At 41.8% G+C, this 22,891-nt stretch overlaps 1 protein-coding gene across 2 annotated transcripts in view; it reads left to right on the top strand.

The window, feature by feature from the left end:
* Positions 1–22,891, top strand: part of SLIT3 (slit guidance ligand 3) — a 574,817-nt gene that overhangs the window by 344,730 nt on the left and 207,196 nt on the right. For both annotated transcript variants that reach the window (XM_056516502.1, XM_056516503.1), the window contains one exon: positions 1,011–1,082. In XM_056516502.1, the coding sequence (XP_056372477.1) occupies positions 1,011–1,082 (72 nt within the window). The remainder of the gene's footprint in view (positions 1–1,010; positions 1,083–22,891) is intronic.

The raw sequence follows: 22,891 nt of genomic DNA, 5'->3' as shown, positions 1-22,891 counted from the left end.
AGTGACCTTTCGGTTCTTGCTTTTCTCACCAAGGCCCTTCTTACCCTTATTGCTTAGTTTTGTGGCATGGCCAGCAATAGGAAGAGTCCTAGTTGTTCCAAAATTATCGAGGCCTTTATGCTCTTGGGAACTTTTCGTGTAGCAGAAATTTTTGTACTCCAGATCGTTTTCCTCATTCTCCATATCCTGTTTTTGAGCTCTACAGGCATGTCTTTCCATCTCATGCACAGTCAGCTGTGAGACCTTATATAGACAGGGGTGTGTCTTTCCAAATCATGTCCAATCAACTAAATTTACCACTGTTGACTCCAACCAAGGTGTAGAAACATCTTCACCGAGAAAGAGCGCATGCGCTCGAAACGCGTCTGAGTTTTGGCTGGTTTTACCTGTGTGCCGTGTTTTCAGTAAAGCTGCATAGAAATAGTGCTGGATCTTCTGCTGTTCATTTTCGTAGAAACATCTGACAGATGATCAAGAGAAATGGAAGAAGCCATTGGAAATTTTTTTTTTTTTAAATTAACTGATGCCGTAAAGTTAAACAGACTTGTAAATTACTTCTATTTAAAAAAATCTTAATCTGTCCAGTACTTATCAGCTGCTGTATACTACAGAGGAAGTTCTTTTCTTTTTTAATTTCTTTCTGCCTGACCACAGCGCTCTCTGCTGACACCTCTGTCCATGTCAGGAACTGTCCAGAGCGAAATAGGTTTGCTATGGGGATTTTCTCCTGCTCTGGACAGTTCCTGAAATGGAAAGATGTGTCAGCAGAGAGCACTCTGGTCAGACAAAAAAGAAATTGAAAAAAGAACTTCAGGAGGAGCATACAGCAGCTGATAAGTACTGGAAGGATTAAGATTTTTTAAATGGAAGTAATTAACAAATATGTTTAACTTTCTGGCACCAGTTGATTTAAAAAACATGTTTTCCACTGGAGTACCCCTGCTTATAAATGACAGTGGACTTGTAGCAGTGATAATAATATAGCTATATACTATTTTTGTATTTTTCAGAGATTTGAGTGAAAACCAAATACAAGGTCTCCCTAGAAAAGCCTTCCGTGGAATAACTGATGTAAAGAATCTGTAAGTATTGGTAATACATTATATTTGACAGTTTTAAATAATTCCTAAAGTTTCAGGTGTTTCTTACATGGGGTGTCACCAGCCACGGCTGCTGCCTGCATTCCTGAACTTGCTGCCTTAAAGGAGCACTCCACTGCCCCAGCATCCAGAATGTTTTGTTCCGAAGGCTGGGTGCGAGCTGCGGGGGTCGTGATGCCACGGCCACGCCCCTTGTGATGTCACGCAATGCCCCCTCAATGCAAGTCTATGGGAGGGGGCGTGACAGTTGCCACGCCCCCTCCCATAGACATGCACTGAGGGGGTGTAGCGTGACATCACGGGGGGCGTGGCCGTGGTGTCACGACCCCGGCAGCCCGTACCCAGCCTTCGCAATCATCTTTTTGGAGGCCATAGTATCCTTTAATGTGTACATTAGTTTCAGCCTTGTCCGTACTTGAAAATGTGTACTTTTTAATTAATTAGTCATATTTACCCAAAACTGGTGCCATATACAACTTATACAGCAAAAAAACAGGCAACATGCTTTTCAAATGTAAGAAAATCTGATGATTTCTTAGGGGAAGATAGGCTCAGTCCTGAAGGAGTATTTATCATCCAAATTAGTGTCCTGAGTCACCAACTCCTCCATCCATCTTATGTGTCCAATGTGTCTAGCCATTCCCTACCAGACACGATCATCATGGTTTTCCTTTGTCTGGGTGCAGTAAATGTCTCTGATATATGAGCAGTTGAGCCCTTTCTTCTGTTTTGATAAAAAATCTTAGATTATTGGATAAAAGAACCATGTCTAATAATTGTCGGTGATTGCCGCGTGTCGGAGACGTGCATCTGCCGGATCATTTGTTCTCAACCTTACATTGCTGTGTATAGGCACAAAGCTCTCACCATTGTCATTGGAGCTGGTTCACTTACAGCAAGGACGCAATAGTTTTAAATGACAAGAATCTATACCACAAGATTGTTTTTTTTTTTACTAAAGACATTATTTGCGCTTTGACATTCTCTGCCCTGTCAGAATCCATTTCATTGCTTAATCTGCCATTTGAGAACAAAGGGTCCTGATTGGATCATATAAATATTATTTGGAGTATTTCATCATTTTCAGGAAATGTACAATTTATTTATTGATCTAAATAAGATTTCAAAGACAGATCTTAGATAAAGAAAAATAATCTTAGATATTTGGTACATGCGGAACATGGCTGTTTGGTCTCTGGTTTAGTCCTCAGCCTATTTATACAGAATGTAATCACGGGAGGTAGTAAAGGTTGTCACCTCTACAATATTATTTTACAGTAGCTGATGGAAACATTTCCATTGAGAATATAATATATACAGTAAAGCCTGTGCTTTTCAGACTATTATTTTTCTTTAGTTGAAATGGTCTTGAATTTAACATTTTCCATGTTCCATGCATCCAATGTTCAGATTAAGGATGGTATTTGAGCTAGACACAACTTATACACAATGTTTGCTACTATAGACAAGTTCAGTTGTTTGCAAACTTGGGCTGTTCATACACATAAGATGATGTATGGCCAAATAGTTGTCTGGCCATCAGCTGTAAATTACATGTGATAGTTGTTCACAATGGCCAAAAGCTATGTGCTGGATTTTTTGGCCATGGTCAACTGAAAAAAACCGAAATACTTCTAAACTTGGCCATTTAATTTACACTAAAAGGGTACTCCACCCCTAGACATCTTATCCCCTATCCAAAGGATCACGGGGTTCCCCAGTGGCAGGACCCCCGCAATCTCCATGCTGCACTCGGCGTTCGTTTAGAACGTTGGGTGCAGCGCCGGAGGCTCGTGACGTCATTCCCATGCCCCCTCAATACACATGTATGGGTGGGGGTGTGATGGCCATCACGCCCCCTTCCATAGACTTGCATTGAGGGGGCGTGGCTGTGACATCATGAGCCTCTGACCCACATCGCCAGTCATCCAGCACGGAGCGAAGTTCGCACTGTGCATCGGATGTCTGGGGTGCCGCAGCAGAGATCACAGGGGTCCCCGCGATCAGACATTGGATAGGAGATAAGATGTCTAGAGGTGGAGTACCCCTTTAACACTTGCTCACTGTATTGTTGTTGTTGTTTTTTTGTTTATGAAAAAAAAATGTAATGTAAGGCAAATCAAAATCCCATGGTATGGCCAGCTTGAGGCAAATTTGTTTCAAAATTGCAAACAAGAGAGCTTTGCAAGATAATTCAGATTGCTGCAAAACTCATCATGTAGTTATATCTCTGATTAGACACTGGATCTTGCCACAAGAATTATTAAAGAGTTTCCCTTGCTGCACTATAAAAAGGCTTTCAAAGGTTACTTTTAGGTAGTGTACCTTTTGGTAAGAGATCGTTTACTGGTAGACAAGAGATCATTTATTGGTAGACATGCCTCTACAACACACTCAAAAACATTTTGCCCAGTTCAGACTTTGAGAGGGGGAGCATAATTGCATTGAGAGAAGCAGAATGATCCTTTTTACAAAAATGACTGGCAGGCTCTGGACAGCTCAGACAGACCACCAGTAGAGAAGATCATTTAATCCTGACAAGTACGAGCAGCCACAGTTTGTTTATCCACCATACAGACACATAAACCTGGATGGACTCCTAGGGACTGTAATCCTATAGGGGAGATTTATCAAAACCTGCACAGAGGAAAACTTCACTGGTTGTCCATAGCAACCAATCAGATTGCTTCTTTAGTTTTTAAACACACCTCTGTAGGATAAAAGAATCAATCTGATTAGTTGCTATGGGCACAAGTTTTGATAATTCTCCCCCATTGTTTTTAGCCATGAATACAGGTTCTGTGTGGGATCTGACAATGGTCAGTTTCTAGCATGGAGGCCTCACGGTGATCGCTTCAATCCTACCTTTGCTGTGGAGGGGCACACTGCCCCAACTGCTAGTGTGATAATCTGGGGAGCCATTGTATAGGAAAGTCAGTCATCCATAGTAGTGATGAAAAAAAACACAAAGCTTTTTGATATATACAGGACATCTTTCAGCCTCTTGTATTGCCTCTTACATGGCAGGGCCTCCAGCTGATGATTTTTCACAGGGTTTTGCTTGACCACACACAGCAATGGCTTCCCTGGAATTTATCACCCAGATTGCAACACTCCCTTGGCCGAACACCAGAGTTATATCCAATCGAGCATTTATGGGACCAGTTGGTTTTTATCTAGTCATACTTCAAGCAAAAAAAAAAAAAAAAAAAAGTCATATTGTAATTATAAAATGTTAAAATGCTTTAGCTTTTTTTTAAACAATGGGACGTATTAACCTCTTGAGGACAAAGGGCATACCTGTACGCTCTTGTCCCACTCCCTCCTATGACGCCCCTCAGCTCCTGAGCACAGTTCATAGTGGGCAGGTCCCGACGGATATCTGATAAACAGCCAGGGGGACCTGGTCACTGTGTTTCCTAGCATTAATCCCTTAGACGCTGCAATCAAAGTTGATCACGGTGTCTAAAATTTTTTAAAAAAATCATGTCCCGGCTGCTCAGTGGTGCTGATCGGGACCACCGCGGTGAAAGGACCACTGAAACCACCAAATATCAGCTGAAAGGACAGCAGGGGGGCCCTTACCTGCCTCCTCGCCATCCAATCGATGATCTGATGCTCCAGCCAACCATTGCAGGCTGGTGCAGTAGAGCACCAATAACACTGATCATTGATATGTTATGGCATAGCATTGAACAATGTATGCAATCTGAAGACTACATGTAATAGAAAAAAAGTTAATAAAAGTGATTTAACCCCTAATAAAAGTTTGAATTCCCCACCCTCCCCTTTTTTCCCATAAAAAAAAAAATGTAACCAGAAATAAGCATAAACATGTGTGGTATCGCTGCGCACGTAAATGTCAGAACTATAAAAATGTAACGCTACTTTCTGTACGGTCAATGGCGTAAACGTAAAAAAAAATACCAAGGTCCAGAATTGCATATTTATGGTCACTTTGTATACCCTAAAAAAGTCCCATCAAAACAGATATGATACCGATAAAAACGACAGATCACGGCACAAAAAAGTGAGCCCTCATACAGCCCTGTATACAGGAAAAATTTTAAGTTTTAGGGGTTGGAACAGGACATTTTTAAACATGCTAATTTTCATACAAAAAGTTATAATTTTTGTAAAATAAGTAAAACAAAATAAAACCTACATAAGTTGGGTATCATTTTAATTGTATGCACCTAAGGAATAGAGATAAGGTGTCATTTTTACCAGAAAGTGCACTGCGTGGAATTGAAAGCCCGCAAAATTTACAAAATGGCAGGGGGGTTTTCAATTTTTTTGTGTTTTACATAGATGTGTGGCGAAATGATTGATGTCATTACAATGTAAAATTGGTGGCGCAGGGGGGCGCATGCGCGCAGCTCGCTGAGTAGGACGTGTTCCCTGTGAGCTCCGCGCCACCTGCCGGGATTTAGCCTACATTAGCGCTGATTTATCAGCTCCTTAGTGGCATCTCCTCTCCTGACACCGGGCTCACAGCGCTCCTTATCACAGACTATACCCGAGATCTTCAGGTATGGTCAGAAATCCAACATGGCGCCGACACCTTTGCGCACTTCCAGCCCTGCAGCTCTAGAGGAGGAGGACATCGCTGACGAGATGCCACAACTGGTCCTGCCAACTGACCCGATGAACCCTACGGAGCTGTACAGGTCCATCCAACTTAAGTTCAAATCTGAACTCAGTAAAGCTGTGGCGGACTTTGCTAAACAGGTGGACGATTTGGGCAATAGAGTGGCTGATATTGAGTTCAGGGCGGACGATCTGGCAGAGGCTATAGAGGCTGACAGAAACGCTATAACTGAGCACTCTACCAGAATCTCAAACTGACCTGCAAGGCAAGGTCTCAGCTCTCTTTGCGGCACTACTGCCTCAGACTGATAGAACTCACCTGCGGATAGATAGAATCCACAGAGCCCTGGGGCGCCCTAAAAACCTTGATGTCCCCCGGGATGTTGTCTTGCGTATGCACTATCCTGAGATGCGGGACAAAATATTACAAGCGGCTCGCAACGTTCCCCAGCTTCCTGATGTGCCGCCATCTGTCCATCTCTACGCGGATTTAGCTCCGTCGACTCTGGAGAGGAGACGGAACATGAGACCGGTTACCCTGGCTTTACAAAAAGCTCAAATCAAGTACAGCTGGGGGTTCCCCTTTAATTTGCAGTTTCAGGTGCGCTCCCGTTCTTATACATTGCGGACTCCTTCGGAGGCTATGGAAATTTTGCATCGCGAAGATATCCCCTATGATGAGCATGCCTCACTACCATCTCACTCTGAAGAGGCTTTGGCAGAGAGCTGAAGTTCCCCACAAGAGACGGCGCTCTCAACCTCACAAACCTGGCTGTGGAATCGACCCACCGTGGTGGGGGGACTTTGGGACTTTCCTCCTGGGGACTGATCCGGATGTTCCTACCTCCATGATCGTGGGGGTAACTATGTACTCTGCAGTGGACTTGCGTTCATTGTTGCTTTGCTTGCTCATATAGCATACTAGTTACTGTGCCTACTTACTTCTACTATAATGTTAGAATGCAAATGGAGATTTTCTGCTTACACTACTTTCTGGCTGGTGTTTACCTCATTCTCTTTTTCTGATCTTTTCCTTAGCTTCTATTCTTCAGTGGGCCACCTGCTCACTACTCACTGACCTGGCATCTACCTCCTTCTGATTCTTCTTCACCTACCTTTAACTTTTCTTTTTTACTAGATGGCTCTTTTTCCTTCTATTTCTACGGATGCCTAGCCCTGAGGGATCCCGGTGGGGGTGGATTATCTTGTTGCCCTCTCTCCTGAGATGTATGTGGTAATAGGCTGTTTTGGTTTATTGGTTCTACTGTTGCCCGTCTTCCCAGGGCGCTGTTGTTTCGTGTTTGACTTATGCCCTGCTGTTTGTCCTCCCCTCCCTCCCGTTTTATCCTACTTACCTCATTCCTCCCTTTTTCTGTTTTACTGTGCGATTTTCCTGGAACTCCACAACTCTCTTGATCTTCTCAGTCCTTACATTTCTTTAAACAATGCGCACCTACATCAGCATCCCCTACACTTCCCTTATGTGTCATGTCTTGTCTCATAATGTGAGGGGATTCAACTCCCCAACTAAGAGGAGGAAGGCCTTTATTGACTGTTTATGTCATAAATTTGCAGGAATCTCATTTCACTACCTCCTCCTTCCCTAAATTCCTACACAAAAACTATACTCGCTATTTTATGGCTTCCTTCCAGACAAAATCTAGGGGTGTGGTTACCTTGTTGAAAAATTCCTTTCCATTTACTGTTACTGACACTCATGCTGATGGGGGAGGCAGATATCTAATTCTAGAAGGGATATATCAGGAGAAGTCTATGTGTATTGTGAACTCCTATGCCCCCCAATGACGACCCTCTTTCCTTCTTTGTTATGCTGGCAACCAAATTGCAAACTATTTACTATGATTACCTCATATGGAGTGGGGATTTCAATATGGTACATAATGGTGTACTAGATAGATAGGTCTAGCACTGCTTCATTTCGCCACACAGGAGCTCAGCAGAGGCTCTTACTCAAGACCTTTGCTGACCTTGATTTAGTCGACACCTGGAGGGAACATAACCTGCAACAAAGAGGCTACACCTATTACTCTCCTTCCCACCACCTCTATACACGGATTGATTGGGTTCTCACGAACTCATCCACACTAGCTCATTTACTGTATGCTCGCCATATACCCTGTGTGTGGTCAGACCATGATCTTGTTTTGTCTACTTTCCGTATAGGTACCCGCTGCTCTACCCCTTTTTCCTGGAGACTCAATGAGTCCTTGCTCTGCAGACCACATATCCGCACCCAGTTCAAGTCCGAACCCTCTGATTACTTTTCTTCTAATTCTTCTTCTTCTGTGGACCCGGGATGGGTCTGGATGGCACATAAAGCTTATATTAGGGGTAAGATTATTTCCTTAGCCTCCCGCCTAAAGCGGGAATGCAGGGGAGCTCAAACTATGCTGGAAAAAAAGCTTGCCAGGCTTACGGTTGCACACCAACTCAACCCATCTATGTATCTCCTCCAGGCTCTCTGTACTACCAGGTTACAGCTGGACGCGGCTTTATCTGATAGGACGGAAAAAGCCTTACGTTGGACGAAAGCCACCTACTATAAATGGGCTAATAAGCCTGATCGCCTTCTGGCTTCAATGCTAAAAAATAGGCAAAATATTAACAAGGTACATAGAATCCAATTAAAATCTGGAGTGCCAACTTCAGACCCTACCCGGATATATTCCGTCTTTCATTCTTTCTATTCAGCTCTGTATGGAACTCGCCAATCCCCTCCTTCCCCAGCTTCTATCTCTTCTTTTTAATCCTCTATATCTCTCCCTTCACTTTCTCCCTCTGCCAGAGACTCCCTTAATTTACCTGTCACATCCGAGGAGGTTGAGGCCACGATTTCCGATCTACGCCCTGGCAAGGCTCCGGGCCCAGATGGTCTTTCTGCCCTATACTATAAGAAATTTGCCCCTATCCTAATTCCGCATATTGTTGAATATTGTAATAAATTATTGCTGGTTCGCCCATGCCCCCTGAATTCCTGCAGGCATCATTGGTGGTCATCCCAAAACCTAATAAAGATCCCCTGTTACCCTCCAATTATAGACCCATATCCCTTATTAATCTAGATGCCAAATTGTTCACGTCCATTCTTGCTCGGCGATTGAATAAACTTCTACCCAGTCTCATACATAATGACCAAGTTGGCTTCATCCCGGGCAGGCAGGCTCCCGACAATATACGAAATGTTCTAAACATCATACAATGGGCCTCAGTTAAGAAAGTCCCTATTTCGATACTGGGTCTTGACATAGAGAAGGCTTTTGACACTGTCTCATGGCCATACTTGTTTGGAGTCCTGTCTGCCATGGGATTCGCCGGTTCCTTTGTGAAAGCGCTACAAGTGCTATACTCTAATCCGGTAGCTTATCTTAAACTACCATCAACCACCCCCACCCCAATCTTTATATCGCGGGGCACTCGCCAGGGGTGCCCACTCTCACTTGACTTATTTGCACTGATTATGGAACCCTTGGCGTGTCTCATCCGTGCTCACCCTGACATTACTGGTCCTGTTATTGGATCTTCCCAGTATAAAGTTAATTTATTCACTGATGACCTCCTACTCACTTTAACGAATCCGCTGGTGTCTCTCCCAAACCTTTTCCCTATATTAGACCATTTCTCGACCTTCTCGTGCCTGGTTGTTAACAAATCCAAATCGTAAGTCCTTTTCTGCAACACTCCTCCTCGGATTTCTGACGCTGTCTCTGCTAACTTTCATCTTCGTCACTCTTCCTCTTTCCTTCCTTATCTTGGTATATCTCTTCCTGCTTCCTTAGTAGATTTATATAAGTTAAATTATCCCCCTCTATTTCGATTAATTAGAGCAGACCTAGCCAGATGGAATCTCCCACACGTCTCTTGGCTTGGACGTATCCATTCCGTGAAGATGCCTAAACTCTTGTACCTTTTCAGATCTTTACCCATTCCGATTAGGCTGGCAGATCTTCCAAAAATACAGAAGGAGGTTTTTGATTTCATATGGCGAGGCCTTAAACCTAGGATTCCCCGTCGTATTATGTTTTACCATAAACGTATGGGAGGCCTCTCGGGTTCCCTATTTTGTTAATTATTTCATGGCTGCCCGTCTGGCACAACTATTGTTATGTAATGCCCCTAGGTGGGTCTCTCTAGAGAATGACTTACACTGACCCTGTACTCTTCAATCCCTCATGTGGTCTGTCCCCGCTGTCTCCTCTCTGGTCCCCCCTTCTGTTTCTGCTTCTACATTCTCTTCTTCTCTGGCATTCGGTGCGGTTCAAGCTCAAACTCAGTCTCCTATCTCTCCTGTAACTCCCCTATTGGCTAATCCTTCCTTTGACATTGACACTTCCTATGACATTGACACTTCCACAATGGCATGAATGCTGAACCCAACTAAGTAGAGGTAGTTGGTAAACTTCTCTGACTGAGACAGCTCTAAAAATATTGCATAGAACCTATTATGTCCCCTCCAGATTGCACATTATGTTCCCCTCAGTTTCTCAGTTGTGTTTAAGAGGTTGCCAAGAGACAGGAGACATGAAACACATTTGGTGGACTTGCTGTCGGGTTGTGGGTCTCTGGAGTGAGGTGGTAGATCTCCTTTCTTCCATAGTACAGGTTTCCTGTCCTCTAGACCCTGCCTTCTGCCTCCTTGGCCATAGACCCCCTTGCCTCTCTTATGCTAAATTCCGCCTTGCTCAATTTATACTTTTGGCAACAAGAATACACATAGCAGCTAAATGGCGATCTGACACATTATCACTGGACATGGTGATTATGAAAATTAATAATGTAATGTTATCTGAACGATTGAATGCTGTGTGTGGGGATACGATGCTACATTTTGATAAAGTTTAGGCACTCTGGGTTGACTCATCGTATGGAAGAGATGTCTCCAATTATCTTTCTCTATGACATAGATCTGTCTTGGTTGGCCTCCTCGACTGATATGTGTACTGACCTTTTCATTTCTTCCATCTGCAAGGTGTTATTATGTCTGTTTGAAGGACCTGTTCCTGTGGAGCTCCGTAGATAGCATTGTTCCCTGGGTGCTTTAGAGCATCCCCTTCTTCCCTACTTCCCCCCCCCCTCCCTTTACCCTATGATTATCGTACATTGATTATTATATATCAGCTTCGGCTTAGGCCCATGGGTTGTATTATTTATGTGCCTATGTTATTTTTCCATGGATACTTGTTGTAAGCTTTTATTCTGATCTTCAATAAACTTACTCCTTTTTGACACTAAAATTGGTGGCGCAAAAAAACAAACAATATGGGTCTGTAGGTAGAAAATTTAAAGCGTTATGATTTTTAGAAGGGGAGGAGGAAAAAAACGAAAGTGCAAAAATGAAAAAATAGCCCGGTCCTCAAGGGATTAAACAAAGCAAGTGCATCAATTTTGTGGCACAGTTACCTTAAAAAGTACAACTGAATGACATAATTATAATAGCAAAACATTTTTCCTATTGTTTAAAGTATAAAAATGTAGTCTAGTAAAATATTGAGAAGAATATCACTTTTATTTACCCACAAATTTAGTAGTATACTAGTAGAAGTATTGAGGAACATGGCACTGCATTTTAGTGACATGTTGGCATAACACTTATGGTTGCTAGGATTGGTGAAGCCAGCCCTGTGTGCTCATGTGCTATGGATGGTTTCATAAACAGAATGTGTAAATACTATCACAACTAAGATACTTTCTGTCCTATGTATTCACTTCCTTTGGTCCCTATGTAAGTCGGGTAATATAAGAGCAGGCCTTTAGCCAGATGGGGGTATAACACGACTCATCGTGTGGGAAAGGATGGCAGGGTAAGTAGTTGCACTAATAAGCCAGCAAACTGGATAGTTTCCCCAGACAAAGGAAAGCCAAGATACTGCTAAGAATATGAGACTTAGTTCTACTCATTGTAATGTAACATACAGATAGCTCTACAAAAGGGCAGAATTCATAGTTGTCCATTCTCATTTGTTATGATTATTTGATTTCCTTTCATATGACATCACTCCATAGTAAATTCACTTGTTGAAAGTCTTACCAGGTCGTGGATTTGAGGCTGTCGCAGGGCTTTTATCCTTCTAGAAGTGTGCGGATTTTAATTAAACTACTAAATAGCTTCATGACCATAGTGAACTCTAGAATCTACATCATTTTTATGACAGTCTCTCTCCTGAGTTTATTGATTTTCTCATTTGGTTCATCACATTACATTAAATTAAATGCAAACCTTTTACACAGAATAATTCCGGCTCAGATCTGGAATCAGAGGTCAGCACAAACTATCATTGCCAAGACTTCAACATTAACATTTCATTTTATCTGGGGGAGGGGATATAAAGGGTTTAAACAAACTTCTACTACTTCTTGGTGGAAGTCTGCCATTGTACTTGATCATCATTAATGCAATTTCCTCTCTATAGTTGGGCAGGTTCCAATGCTTTCTATGACAATGATGGAGAGAAAGGACATATGTGAAAACAGTTTTGGAAAGAAACATTTTTTAAAACAGGAGAGGAACATTTTCTATTTTGCTTTTGCTTATAAATAGTAACATTTTCATCAGCTCTTCAATTTTGTTAAATTGCACAAAATTGTGCAATAATCTTTCAGCATTTTGTCATTAGAACTAGCTGAGTACCCCGTTTTGCCCGGTTTTTCCTTCCTAATCCTTGTTGTGGAGGAAAATCAACAAAAGGAGGAAGCTTTTTACTTCATATCCCGTCCTCATATATTGTTGTCATATCCCAACCCCATATCCTGTCCTCCTATCCCAACCTCCTATTCCGTCCTCCTATCCTGTCTTCCTATCCCGTCCTCCTATCCTGTCCTCCTATCCCGACCTCTTATCCCGTCCTCCTATCTTGACCTCCCATCTCGACCTCCTATCTCGACCTTTTATCTCGACCGCCTATCCCGTCCTCCTTTCCCGTCTTCCTATCTCAACCTCCTATCCCCACCACCTGTCTCGACGCCCTTTCCCGACCTCCTATCCCAACCTCCTATCCTGACCTCCTATCTCATCCTCATATCTCAACCTCATATCCCAACATCCTATCCCAACCTCCTATCCCGACCCGTAATATGTGTACCAGGTATTGAAATATCTCCAGCCGTATGGAAGTTATGTGGGAACATACATTTCCCATAGATTTTCATGGGACTTTAAACAAAAACCCCGACCCTCACAAATGGGGGTAGTTAAATTAAAGGGTTAAATTAACCATCCTATATTTTAAGTGGACATATAAGTAACATGTGACCAAGTATTATCGAAATATCTCCAGGCGTTTGGAATTCATGCAGTAACATATATTTCCCATAGACTTGTATGGGACTTTAAACAAAAACCCTGACCCTGGCAAATGGGGGTGAGTAAGGGTTAAATTACCTATCCTATGTTTGTTGTTGACATATAAGTAATATTTGTGCCAAGTTTCATGTTAATATCTTTAGCCATTTGGACGTGATGCTGGAACATACACACACATACACACATTGGCCCTCCTTTGCTATTGCAAACCCGACATGTTTTGTCGGGTTGTGCACCATATTCTGTTGCATTGCGCCAGAAATTCTGTCTAAGAAAACCCAAAAAAAGGGGCGTGACTGCCAGGAAAAGGGGGCGTGATCTATGAAAAGGGGCGTGTTCCCAACATTTTCACAAAAACCCAACATATTTACTAAGGTTTCCACATAAAATGTGGTGGATTTGAGCTGAGATAAACCCGCCAGATCAGAGCATGTATAAAAAAAAGCAAAGTGTAGGGAAAGTAGAAAATGTAGGGAAACCTTAGTAAATACCGTGGAAAATAAATTGTAGGTAATTAAAACCCACAAAGAAACCTACACAACACTCTTAGTAAATGAGGGCAATTGAGTTTTATATATATATATAATATTAACCCCTTAAGGACGCAGGACGTAAATGTACGTCCTGGTGCGGTGGTACTTAACGCACCAGGACGTACATTTACGTCCTAAGCATAACCGCGGGCATCGGAGCGATGCCCGTGTCATGCGCGGCTGATCCCGGCTGCTGATCGCAGCCAGGGACCCGCCGGCAATGGCCGACGCCCGCGATCTCGCGGGTGTCCGCCATTAACCCCTCAGGTGCCGGGATCAATACAGATCCCGGCATCTGCGGCAGTTCGCGATTTAAATGAACGATCGGATCGCCCGCAGCGCTGCTGCGGGGATCCGATCATTCATAACGCCGCACGGAGGTCCCCTCTCCTTCCTCCGTGCGGCTCCCGGCGTCTCCTGCTCTGGTCTGTGATCGAGCAGACCAGAGCAGAAGATGACCGATAATACTGATCTGTTCTATGTCCTATACATAGAACAGATCAGTATTAGCAATCATGGTATTGCTATGAATAGTCCCCTATGGGTCTATTCAAGAGTAAAAAAAAAATAAAAAAAATGTAAAAGTAAAAGTAAAAAAAAAGTGAAAAATCCCCTCCCCCAATAAAAAAGTAAAACGTCAGTTTTTACCTATTTTACCCCCAAAAAGCGTAAAAAACATTTTTTATAGACATATTTGGTATCGCCGCGTGCGTAAATGTCCGAACTATTAAAATAAAATGTTAATGATCCCGTACGGTTAACGGCGTGAACGAAAAAAAAAAAAAAAGTCCAAAATTCCTACTTTTTTAATACATTTTATTAAAAAAAAATTATAAAAAATGTATTAAAAGTTTTTTATATACAAATGTGGTATCAAAAAAAAGTACAGATCATGGCGCAAAAAATGAGCCCCCATACCGCCGCTTATACAGAAAAATAAAAAAGTTAGGGGTCATCAAAATAAAGGGATTATAAACGTACTAATTTGGTTAAAAAGTTTGTGATTTTTTTTAAGCGCAACAATAATATAAAAGTATGTAATAATGGGTATCATTTTAATCGTATTGACCCTCAGAATAAAGAACACACGTCATTTTTACCATAAATTGTACGGCGTGAAAACGAAACCTTCCAAAATTAGCAAAATTGCGTTTTTCGTTTTAATTTCCCCACAAAAATAGTGTTTTTTTGATTGTGCCATACATTTTATGATATAATGAGTGATGTCATTACAAAGGACAACTGGTCGCGCAAAAAACAAGCCCTCATACTAGTCTGTGGATGAAAATATAAAAGAGTTATGATTTTTAGAATGCGAGGAGGAAAAAATGAAAGCGTAAAAATTAAATTGTCTGAGTCCTTAAGGCCAAAATGGGCTGAGTCCTTAAGGGGTTAAAGGGGTATTATTTCTTATCCTTTGGTTAGGGGTAATGTTTGATTATAAAAAACACCCCTTTAAATGTTTAGTAGTCATACAGAACTATTAGTATAAAGTACTTAAGAATGAGTGGAAAAAAAAAGTTACATGAAAAAGAAAAGTCTGAGACACACAATTTGCGAATATTGTGAATATTGTGAATTTGTGAATATCGCATCTTCGCGAATATTCGCGAATATAGCACTATATATTGGCAATTACGAATTTTCGTTTTGTTTTTTTTCACAGCACACATCACAGTGATCATCCCTCTCTGTTTCCAACTTGTGTGGTGTTAAGAAGGCTCTAATACTACTGTGTTAGACTGGCGTGCAAATTTTTGCATATGCGAAAATTAGCATATGCAAATTTTTGCATATTCGAATTTTTGCATATGCTAATTTTTTATATGCTAATTTTCCCGTATGCAAATTTTTACATATGCGAAAATATACCGCAAATATTACGAATATGCCAATTTAACGAATATTCGTCCATATATTCACGAAATATTGCGAATTCGAATATGGCCTATGCCGCTCAACACTACCTCTAAAACACGAACCTCCCGACACAGACGGCAGCAACCCTGGCACACGCTAACAACCCTCTTTCTCAGGCGATGCTCTAGGTGTGCTGAACGTCTGTGGAGGAAAACTAAGACTTCTTCAGACTATCTGCACTATAAATTCATGCTTAAATCCTATTACTCCACTCTTCATCTCGCCAAACAAACATATTTTACCTCCCTCATCTCCTCTCTGTCTAACAACCCAAAACGCCTTTTTGACACGATCAACTCTCTCCTTCGGCCTAAAGTACAGACCCCAATCACTGATCTCTGTGCTGAAGACCTGGCCAAATACTTCAAAACTAAAATCGATGACATTCGTGATGAAATCCTCTCCCAGTCCCCTAAAAGTTCTGATCCAGTTCCCAGCCACATCTCCTCTTTATCACTCTCAGTTTTTGAGCCTGTAACGGAGGATGAGGTTTCCAGGCTCCTCTCCTCCGCCCGCCCCCCCAACCTGCTCTAGTGACCCCATGCATTCACACCTCATCCAGTCTCTCTCTCCTGCTATCAGCTGTCACCTAACTAAAATCATTAACCTCTCCCTCTCTTCTGGGGTCTTTCCCTCCTCTTTCAGACACTCTATCATAACCCCACTATTGAAAAAACCATCTCTGGACCCATCTTGTGCAGCCAACTATCGACCCATGTCAAATCTCCCCTTTATCTCCAAACTCCTGGAACGCTTGGTCTACTCCCGCCTTATCCGCTATCTCTCCGAGAACACTCTCCTTGACCCCTTACATTCTTGTTTCCGCTCCCTTCACTCCACAGAAACGGCCCTAACCAAAGTCACTAACGATCTTCTGACGGCCAAATCAAATGGCAATTTCTCTTTACTGATTCTCTTGGACCTCTCTGCGGCTTTTGACACTGTGGATCACCAACTCCTCCTCAGTAGTCTCCGCTCTTTCGGTCTCAAGGACTCTGCTCTCGCCTGGTTTTCCTCCTATCTCTCTGGCAGCTCCTTTAGCGTCTCGTTTTCTGTCTCTACTTCTTTTCCTCTTCCCCTTGCTGTCGGGGTTCCCGACTCTACACATCCCCCATTGGAAAAACAATCAGTAGATTTGGTTTCCATTACCACCTCTATGCTTATGACACCCAACTGTATACCTCTTTCTCCAACATCACCCCTGCACTCCTACAGAATACCAGTGACTGTCTCTCTGCTGTCTCAGACATCATGTCCTCTTTATATCTGAAACTAAGTCTTTCTAAAACAGAATTTCTTGTCTTTTCTCCATCAACTGATACTGTACCTAACCCTGACATTTCCATCTCGGTATGTGGCACTACCATAACTCCCAGGCAGCAGGCTCGCTGTCTTGGAGTTATACTTGACTCTGATCTGTTTTTCACTCCCCATATTCAGTCTCTTTCACGTACTTGTCACCTGCATCTTAAAAACATTTCCAGAATCTGCCCGTTTCTCACTACTGAAACTGCTAAAACTCTCATTATTGCTTTGATTCACTCCCGCCTCAACTACTGTAACTCTTTACTAATAGGCCTTCCTTTCTCCAAACTCTCTCCTCTTCAGTCCATCCTTAATGCCGCAGCCAGACTCCTCTTCCTCTCCAGCCGCTACACCGACGCCTCCTCCCTGTGCCAGTCACTACACTGGTTACCAATTCAGTCTAGAATACAGTACAAAATCCTCAGTCTCACACACAAAGCTCTCCACAATGCTGCACCTCCCTACATCTCCTCTCTCATCTCGGTCTACCATCCTACACGTTCTCTCCGATCTGCTAATGATCTCACACTAACATCTTCTATAATCCGAACTTCTCACTCCCGTCTCCAAGACTTCACTCGTGCTGCAACGGTTCTCTGGAATGCTATACCTCAATCCCTCAGACTCAACAACAACATCCATAGTTTCAAACATGGCCTGAAAACACATCTCTTTTAGACATGCCTATAACATTCTCTAATTGTCCTCAACATATCCTCAACATATCCCCACACCTCTTGTTTGAATAGTTATTGTGTAATATTATGTCTGATACTTGTCTTTGTTTGTACCCCATAATTGTAAGCGCTGCGGAATCTGTAGGTGCTATATAAATAAAATTATTATTGTTATAAAGAAGCCAAGAAAAGATGGAAACATCTCCAAAAGGCATCAAATTACAGATTAGACATTCTTATAATATGTCAACAAAAGTTAGATTTTATTTCCATCATTTACACTTTCAAAATATCAGAAAACAAAAAAAATGGCGTCTGCAAAAGTTTGGGCACCCTGCGGGGTAATATCTTGTACTGCACCCTTTGGCAAGTGTCACAGCTTGTAAACACTTTTTGCAGCCAGCCAAGAGTCTTTCAATTCTTGTTTGAGGTATCTTTGCCCATTCTTCCTTACAAAAGTCTTCCAGTTCTTTGAGATTTCTGGGCTGTCTGTCACGCACTGCTCTTTTAAGGTCTATCCATAGATTTTCAATTATGTTGAGGTCAGGAGATTGTGAAGGCCATGGCAAATTCCGGCCAAAAAGTTCAATTTTAACCTCATCGGTCCACAGAACTTGTTTCCAAAATGCATCAGGCTTGTCTATATGTTCATTATTTCAACTTTCAAACGCTGATTTTTGTGGTGAGGACGTAGAAGAGGTTTTCTTCTGATGACTCTTCCATGAAGACCATATTTGTACAAGTATCTCTTTATAGTGGAATAGTGTACCACAACTCCAGTGTCTGCCAGATCTTTCTGGAGGGATTGTGCAGTCAAACGTGGGTTTTGAATTGTTTTTCTCACAATCCTGCGAGCTGTCCTGTCTGATATTTTTCTTGGTCTTCCAGATCTTGCTTTAACTTCCACTGTTCCTGATGACTGCCATTTCTTTATTACATTCCGAACAGAGGATATTGACATCTGAAAACATTTTGCTATCTTCTTATAGCCTTCTCCAGCTTTGTGAGCGTCAACTATTTTCAGTTTCAGATTTTTAGACAACTGCTTAGAAAAACCCATGGTGCTGATTGTTGGGGCAAGGTCAGATGAGTCTGGGCATTTAAAACCTTTGAGATTGACATCACCTGGTCTTCCCAGGTGATGATTGAGAACAATCCATGACACTTGCAGGTCTCAGCTTTGCAATGGGGGCAGTGCATGCAATAAATTCTGCAGGGTGCCCAAACTTTGGCAGACGCCATTTTTTTGTTTTCTGTTCTTTTGAAAGTGTAAATGATCGAAATAAAATCTAACTTTTGTTGACATATTATAAGAATGTCTAATCTGTTATTTGATGCTTTTTGGAGATTTTTCCATCTTTCCTTTGCTTCTTTATGCACATTAATACAAATTTTTACCTGGGACGCCCAAACTTTTGATCCCCACTGTATCGAAGTAAATAAAAAGCAGCACATCCAGACAAAGATAGGGTGGGTGCAAGCACAATAGAGCCTCGGTGCGCCGGTTCTCCTTAGTAGGCAATAGATGTAGGCAGCACACCAAAATAGTGAAATCAAAAGGCTGTGATTTTATTCCATGATTTAAAGTACAACGTTTCGGCGATCTCTCACCGCCATTTTCACTAGACAATTTTGAGACTTCTTAACTGGAGTCGGAGCTGGTTGCAGGACACACTACCTGTATAGGGGGTGTGGTGAGCTCATTTTAATATTTTTTACCCAGGTGCCCGCGGAGTGCAAATGGCCTACTTAAATCTCAGTCTCACGTCAGGAGTGGCGTCCTCTCCCTGAGGAAAATACTGATCCCGTTTAGCTAGTCAGAGGCCTCTCACCCAGCCAAGCCAGATAACCCTGCTCTGTACTGACGAGGGGCAAGTACCCCGATACAGCTGTCTGCAGATGGGTTCTCTTTACTTCTGGAGAGAGTTCTGGCTTGGCATAAAATCCCAATCAGTTCTGAGACTTCTTTACTGGAGTCGGAGCTTGTTGCAGGACACACTAACCTGTATAGGGGGTGTGGTGAGCTCATATATATATATATATATATATATATATATATATATATATAGTGAGTGGGGCTAAAATATGTGGTATAGGCTATTGGCTGTCTACTTTGTTTTATTTAGTTTTTTTTCCTTTTTTTTTTTTTTTGCCACTTTACTCATTTTTGTTATTCTACATCTTGTAGCAGCACTTAACTGGTTCAGGCATTGTGATCCCCACACACTATGATTAACTCTAAGATACTTTTGGCTGCTCTCTCCCCGGCTGGCTTGAGTGACATTTCTCTATCTAGCAGTGTATAGAGAGAGATATGTATCTTAAAGGAGTACTCCGGTGGGAAAAAAAATGTTTTAAATCAACTGGTGCCAGAAAGTTAAACAGATTTGTAAATTACTTAAAAATAGGTGCAGCTCACAACAGAAGGACCGAGGTAATTTTAAGCTATAGCCGGACCCCACCGGCAACCAAAATATCAATAAATTGCAAAAAATAGCTTATACCTCTAGGGCCTCACCAAATGGTGCATAACAATGAGGGTGGAAATAAATTGAAATATAACAGTGTTGATCCTAAAATAGTTTTAATTATAAATATAAAAATAAATAACAGATTAACACATTAGACTGGCACTGCCTAGTGATAGTCCCACTGGGCCCTAGTGGGATATCAAAATAAAAAATATCCTGTTTTTATAAATTGTAAATTCATTACAAAAACAGTGTTACTATCGAATCTTATCATATACACATTTCTACTGAGGAAGGGGTCGGAGGACTGTTGTTCCCAGCGCCCCGAGTCTGGCATTGTTCACACAGTTTGCTTCTAGTGTCCGTTTGCTAACCTATAGGTCTTGGCAACAGAAGAGTTAATTCAAGCCATAATCCACCCTGCCTGGCCGCAATATTACCTTGAACCATCCTTCGCAGCCTACACCTCCCGCAGCATAAGCCTCCACGTGGGACGCCGGTCTTGGACCATCCACCGCTCCCAAACGCATCTCTGCCGCCAGACCCACCGCCGCTCCCGTGCAGACTGACACTCTTGCCGGAGTGTCAGACCAGTTCCATCTTCAGTGAGCCAGGAAGCTGGTGTGATCATCGCTCCACGCTCCCCTGCCGTGGGAGCCAGCGGTACGGAACAACACACTGCGTCCCCCTGCCATCGGGGCTGCTAGGGAGACGGACGAATCTAGTGTTCTCCCACCATCGGAGCACGAGAGGAGTGTAAGGCTGCGATCCACGCCAAAGATCCATCAAGCCGCCAAAAGCAGTGGTAGGATACTCTAATTACATTTGTATCATACATTTGGACATTGACTCTATGTCACAAGAATAAACTGAACTTTCATTAATTGTATTATACTCTATTTTTGCTCGTGAATCAACGGACCTTTCTCCATATATATCGGAACACTAATACACAGGACACTATAAATTTTTTGCCAATTTTTTACTCTATGTCAATATTTTTTATTTTGATATCCCACTAGGGCCCAGTGGGACTATCACTAGGCAGTGCCAGTCTAATGTGTTAATCTGTTATTCATTTTTATATTTATAATTAAAACTATTTTAGGATCAACACTGTCATACTTCAATTTATTTCCACCCTCATCGTTATGCACCATTTGGTGAGGCCCTAGAGGTATAAGCTATTTTTTTGCAATTTATAGATTTGTAAATTACTTCTATTAAAAAATATTTAACCTTCCAGTTCTTATTAGCAGCTATATGCTACAGAGAGAATTTAATTCTTTTTGAATTTCTTTTTTTTCTTCTTGCCCACAGTGCTCTCTACTGACACCTGATGCCCATATCAGGAATGGTCCAGAGCAAGAGAAAATCCCCATAGCAAACCTATGCTGCTCTGGACAGTTCCTGACACGGACAGAGGTGTCAGCAGAGAGCACTGTGGACAAGACAAATATGAAATTAAAAAAGAATAGAATTTTCTCTGTGGCATACAGCTGCTAATGTACTGGAAGGGTAAAGATTTTTAAATAGAAGTAATTTACAAATCTGTTTAACTTTTTGGCATCAGTTCATTAAAAAAAAAAGTTTTCCACCGGAGTACCCCTTTAAGACGGATGGAAGGGATCAGCCACCGGGACCACCCTGAGGACTAGTCAGTGGCGACTTGGCAACATTTTTAAAGATTGATTACTATTAAATGCATTCGTAGTGTCTTGTGATTGTGATACTTGTCCCATTATTATGCTGCCCGTAGTTTGGGCATCATATCACTGTTTGAGTGAATATAATAATTGTGAATACAGAAAAAAAGTAATTAAAGTAAACAAAAATCTGTAATATGACCAGTTTATTTGTTGTTTATATGTTATCTACATAAAATTCAATGTAATATAGATCAATAAATAGATGCAGGACACATATTTACAACCTGTACCGGTTCCCGCGATATAACGCGGGGTTACGCGGTGATCCCGCGTCATATCTGGCCGGTCCCGGCAGGTATCAACGGCCGGGACCCGCGGCAAATACCGGACATCATCAATTGCGGTGATGCCCAGTATTAACTCTTCAGATGTCTAACGTGAAAGTAAAACCTTCCCGGCAGCTCAGTCGGGCAGATCGGGACCACCACGGTGAAACCGTGGTGTCCCGATCAGCTGTATGGACACGAGGAGGTTCCCTACCTGCCTCCTCATTGTCCGATCATCGATTCACTGCTCCGTGTCTGAGATCCAAGCAGGAGCAGTGGAGTACCGATAATACAGATCAATGCAATGCTGTGGCATAGCATTGATCAGTGTATGCAATCAGTGTACTGCATGTTGTAGTCCCCTATGGGGGCTATAACATTGCAAAAAAAAAATGTAAAAAAATATTTAATACTTGTGATTTAACCCCTTCCCTAATAAAAGTTTGAATCACCCCCCTTTTCCCATTTAAAAAAAGAACAAACTATGTAAATAAAAATAAATATAAACATATGTGGTATCGCTGCATGCGTAAATGTCTGAACTATAAAAATATATTGTTAATTTAACCATAGGGTCAATGGTGTTCACGTAAAAAAAAAAAAAAATTCCAAAATTCCAAAGCGATCAAAAAGTCAGATCAAAACAAAAATGGTAAAAATAAAAACATAAGATCACGGCGCAAAAAATTAGCCCTCATACATACCAGTAAGCGGAAAAATAAAAAAGTTATAGGGGTCAGAAGAGGACATATTTAAATGTATTAATTTTTGTGCATGTAGTTTAGATTTCTTTTCCAGAAGTACGACAAAATCAGACCTATATAAGTAGGGTATCATTTTAATTGTAAGAATAAAGATAAGCTGTCATTATTACAGAAAAATGTACTGCTTAGAGACGGAAGCCCCCAAAATTAACAAAATGGTGTTTTTTATTTTTTTTTGGGGTTTTGCCATAGATTTTTCTGTAAAATGACTGTTGTCATTACAAATTAGAAATGGTGG

This window comes from Hyla sarda, chromosome 4 (assembly GCF_029499605.1).
Source record: "Hyla sarda isolate aHylSar1 chromosome 4, aHylSar1.hap1, whole genome shotgun sequence".
Classification (NCBI taxonomy): domain Eukaryota; kingdom Metazoa; phylum Chordata; class Amphibia; order Anura; family Hylidae; genus Hyla; species Hyla sarda.
Note: the sequence above shows the minus strand (reverse complement) of the source record. Positions and strands in the feature narration are given on the sequence as shown.